The 5,108-nt window shown below is 41.9% G+C and overlaps 1 protein-coding gene across 1 annotated transcript in view; it reads left to right on the plus strand.

Annotated features, from left to right (window-relative positions):
• Positions 1 to 454: 454 nt before the first annotated feature.
• Positions 455 to 5,108, plus strand: part of LOC106935466 (sodium/potassium/calcium exchanger 3) — a 41,612-nt gene continuing 36,958 nt past the window's right edge. The window contains exon 1 of the mRNA XM_015015945.1: positions 455 to 1,233. Within this exon, the coding sequence (XP_014871431.1) occupies positions 1,047 to 1,233 (187 nt within the window). The 5' untranslated portion in view covers positions 455 to 1,046. The remainder of the gene's footprint in view (positions 1,234 to 5,108) is intronic.

A 5,108-nucleotide genomic window follows, 5' to 3' on the forward strand; every position in this document is an offset into this window, starting at 1 on the left:
TATGTTAAAACAGATGTTAGCAAGCTTATCATTAATTCCATTTTAGCATAAAATTGAATGATGCTAAAACAGAATTATTACAAAAACAAAATTATGCTACAATGGAAGTTATGCTAAAGCAGAAGTTCTGGTTTTGCAGTACTTATGTTTTAGCAAAATGCTAAAACGGAAGTTTGCAGAAGTTTATTACAAGAAAAACGGAAATAAAAAAAACTGAAAACGGAAGTTAAGCTGGCAAGTTTAGCATAAGTTGTGTTTTACCATCACGTCCATTTTAGCATAACTTCTGTTGTGGTTGCTTTTGTTTTGTGGCTTTTGCATTTTGTCATCCCTTCTGAGTCATCTTAGAAAATGAGATTTGTTAATTGCTGTTATATAATGAACAGAAGTGAATATTGACCTTTGCTAATACTTGTAAAGTAGGAAATCAAATTATTTACATGCCCATCATTGGTCTGCATGTGTACCGAATTACATGTGTTGGAACATTCCTTCAGTGCTTCTCACTGGTTTTAATGTCAGTGAGTTCATTTCTGGGTTGGGCCCCAGTGAATCCTAGGAACGCCTCTGGAAAGAAAACCTAAAACACATGTAAAGGTGCGGAAGGTTGAGAGAGACAGACAGCGGCCGGCCTGTGAGCTTTATTATTTATGTATTTATTTTTTGCCGGCAGTGCTCAGCCTCCAGATTATTGCGTGACTGTGAGAGTGCGCGCTCCCCGCACCTCTCCCTCTCCTCTGTTTCTCAGCAGCAGACACGCATCCATGGAGCGCTCCCGCAGCCGCCCGCAGCCTCACCGCCTCGGAAACCAGATTCTAACATGACATTAGGAGACAACCCGGCTCTCTAAAGCAGGAGCTCAGTTCGGTCCGGCCCGCTTTGCCTCACAGAACCTCCCCGGTATCACTCCACAACTTTTTACCCCCCTCTCCTTCACTTCGGGGGGCAGAAAGCTGCTTCCCTGGAATTACCGGAGCTCCTGCTTCATCCCTGCTCTGGTTCTGTGGCGGCTTCAGGAGGCAGGAAGAAGGGGTGGAGGGATCCATATGGATGAGGCAGCCGAACAGGAGATGTCTCTGCCGGGTATCCGGCGCCGGGATGGAGCGACGCCGAACCGGAGGAGGGTGAAGGCGAGACGGAAAAGGCGAAAGGAGCTGGTTTTGATCCAGATCTGCTTGTTCGGAGGATTCCTGCTGGCAGCGAAGGGCTTCTCATACTTCAAGGAAAATCCAGGTGAGAACTGAAGATTGATTGTTACACTGTGTCCTTTCAGCGTCTCTTCCCCCTTCATGTTAAAACCCCGAATGATTTATTTTCTATCTGTGTTTTTAAAACGAGAACAAACTTCATGGATCTCCGAATAAGAAACAGCTTGTTGTCAGATGAGGAAATAAATAGTCTAAAAATAAAAATGCAAACAGAGATAAACAAATGAATAAAGCTGGGGTTTTTTTTTCCAGTTCATTTAAATGATTATGGCATAGAGCTAATAAAACCCAAAACTAGAATTTTATATACTGCTAAAAAAAAAAGAGGCCCTTTAACATAGAAATGTTATGTTTTACAGCGGGGATGTCAAACTCATTTTTATTTTGAGCCATCAAGATTATAAATATCCTCAAAGAGCCAATTGTGACAAAAATACTGATAAAACCCGTCAGCAAAGAAATAAACAATATGAATATTAGCTCACTCTGCATTCAGTGAAAACATCTTAATATTTAATCTTTTTGAAAATATTTTCACGTTGATGTAACTTGACACAATACTGAAAAAAATCAGCTTCAAGCTAAACGCTGTTTACCCTGAAGGTTGTATCTATGTGGCCCTTTAGAGTCACATGGCGGGCCAGATCTGGCCCCCAAACCTTCAGTTTGACACACACGTTCTACACAATCAAGACAGATCAGTAACACCCTGCACAGGGAGAGGAAGTCACAAGAAGAACCAAGTTGGTCCCAGAAGGGCTTATCCAAGCACATGTATGGAAAGTTTAATGGAAGGAAAAGCTGTGGAGATGCACAATCATGATGGATAACCAGAGTGTAGAATGGGTAGTAAAGCAAAGATGTTTTTAAGAGTTTGAGAGAGATTTACTAGAGATGGACTGGAGTCAGAGCTCGAGGTTCGACCTCACAGACATGTCAGCAACTTGGACTAGACCCTCCAGAGTCCTTGAGTTGAGCCACTCATGCACCAGAGACAACGCTAGAGGCATCTTAGCTAAGGAGAACCAGAACTGGTCAACCAGGACATTTTACAGTATTTACAGCTTCCCTCTGCTGGCAGACTTTATGGAGATGGTAATTTTATTTTCCAGCAGGACTTTTTACAGGTCCACATGCCAAATGGACCGTACCTTCTTTTATGACCAACGAATCTCTGCAAACTCACCTGAACCCGACAAGAAGCTGTTACATCACCCGCCTGCCTCAGCGGAGCGACACGCTGGACTCCTCCTGTCACACTGGATGGACGCATTAATTCATGCGAAACCAGCCCAGTCCAGATATTAAGTTCACTCTCTGAACAGAACTTAGTTTTCTGCACAGACCCACATTTCTGTATTGATGGTTTTTTATTCAGGTGTTTTACCTGCATAGCTGTGAAATCAGGCCAGATGAACCCCGGGGTGCACACACTCTGCAACCCGATTGGTTCCTGTAAACTGATCACACACACACCTGAAGTTAACGACGCCTTGTTGTCCAGATCGTCTCCATCGTCTCTCGGTTTTCCTCTGAACTCCAAACTGGACGTGTGAGTCCAGTTTGGAGTTAAGAGTTGATTATACAATGCAACATAACCTAATGAAACTGTTGATCTTTCAAAGAAGACCTGAGTCTTCTGATCACATCAGATCATTTTAGCACTTCTGATGGTCGGGACAGCAGAATAGTTGTGATTTATGCTTCATCAGTGAGTCCAGCTTTATGGCCGCAAGTTTCTGCAGTGACTCATTATTATTGGATTGCAATGCAGGCTGATCGCATTAATGTTAAATTATTGCTCTATTGGCTTGTTTTTGTTGTTGATTTCTGGATTATTAAGAATTTAAAGTTGAGAAGTTCAGCTGCAGAGCAGAAGGTTTCAGGATGTCTAAGGCTTTCCTGTGAACTCCTGGATCGTCTTGTTTAGAGATTTTCCAGCAGAATCCTGTTGCCACCAGTGCAGAGCTTGCTCAACATCTGAGTGCAGAATGAGGTGAAGAGTTTGGGACATGAAATATTGTCCAAAAAAAACTCAAAAATGGACAGAAATGAAGACGAGCAGCAGAAAAACTGCTGTCATTTCCACTGATGAATCCTGAATGTTTGGGACATCTGCAGAGGAAGCGATGTGTGTGAGGTTACTTCTCATCCTACTTTTCTCAAAAATCCAGGAGGAGTTCGGTGTTGATCTGTGTGTTTTTCACAATGAACTAAATCATCCAAAGAACATTGAGGTTTTGGACCTGTGGTCAGAAAACTCTGTGGAGACGCACCACTCGAGGTTTTCTGGACTGATCATGACTTTTGAAGAGTTGGTTCTGATTTTGACTTTATTTGTGTTTCACATTTCATCAACAAAGGAGTTCAATGTGCTTCACAGCATAAAACAAGCAGCAAAATATTTCAAGGTCATCAAGCAAAGAAACATAAAATGTATTGATTGATGTTCCAGTTGCATCAGAGCTGGTAGGGTTTTAGTCTTGATTTAAAGGGTCTCCGGTTTTCAGCATATTTGCAGTTTTCTTGCAGTTTGTTCCAGAATTGTGGTGCAGAAGAACTGAGTGCTGCTTCTTCAACTTTTTTAAAGACTGAGAAAGTGAAAAACGTTGTGCTGCAGGTTTAATTATGGAAGAGATGGTAGTTTTAAACAGAACAAAAAATGAAGGAATTCCAGGATTATTCCCATTTAATCATCGAACCAGATCTCCTAAGCAGGAAGTGGTACTAACCAAATATTTTCCATCTTTGACCGGTTTGTTTTAAACGGTGATGGAAAAATCTGAAGACCATCTGTCACTTTGCAGAGAAACTAACCCAATCATCAGAGTATTATCTCTGAGTATGGAAGCTTTGGAGCAGGTCTGCTTCAAAAGGAGCTCCTGTCGGGGGATTTCCTCGTGGTGAAGCGATGTGGAGGGATTGCTTGATCAGGAAAACTCTCGTTCAGAAAGATTTCTAATCACTTCATCTGGAGAAATGTTCCCTGATTTCAAAACTTTGGCAGCAGAGCACAGACTTGGCCTCCACATCAAATCTCTGAGATTCAGGTCCATGTGGGTCAGGAGGAGGAAGTTGTGTTCAGGCTGCAGAAGATGAACCGTTCATCATTTAAGTTCAATTTCATAGTTTATACTGTTGGGGCCACGGCCAGTGGTTGTTGTCACCATTGAGGAAACGTTACATGGATTCATCAGCTTGAAGTGGATTCTTTGTTCAGCTTGTTGAATATTAATTAAACTGAATGAAAATTAAATAATTTTAAAAACTGACAGGAAAAATAGATTACAGCAGGATTTTTTTTTTGATGGCGTCATTAAGTCTAGTCTGAACCAAAACATTTATCTGAGCAAAGAGCAAACTCCTGGTCTGTGGATGTTCCACAGTTTGGGTGCATTTAATGGAAAATATGTCTTGAAAATCCAGATTTTTCAGTGTTTGACCTGCCTGATCCCCAGTCAGAGCAGACTGAGGAGAAACTGTCTGATCTCTGGTGAACTGATTGGTCTTTAACCCACTGAGAAGCTCAGGCCTGGAGCCAAAGAGCAGGTGGAGAAACAGAAGCCAAAACAGGGTTTGGTCCAGGAGTCCATATCCAGCTGGTCACAGTAAACTGCAGAAGTTATGAAGTAGGATCTGGTAACATGGACTCTCCCAATAAATTCCTTACATTTGCTTATAAATTAGTTTAAAACTTGAGGAATTGTTTAAATTGTCCTTCAGTGACACAGAGAAGCACAAAAATGTAACATTTATGTCACGTCTGGCTCCTCTGGCTGTGACTCTAAGCGTATTAGCTCTGCACACATTTCCAACAAACCCGATGCGCTTTGTTAACCCTCTTAAGACCATAATTGTAACTGGGGCGCCTGGTATTTTTCTGATTTTATGGCTGTAAAA

The sequence above is a fragment of the Poecilia latipinna genome, unplaced genomic scaffold (genome assembly GCF_001443285.1).
Source record: "Poecilia latipinna isolate Pla-1442-1.1 unplaced genomic scaffold, P_latipinna-1.0 Scaffold1968, whole genome shotgun sequence".
NCBI classification, from domain to species: domain Eukaryota; kingdom Metazoa; phylum Chordata; class Actinopteri; order Cyprinodontiformes; family Poeciliidae; genus Poecilia; species Poecilia latipinna.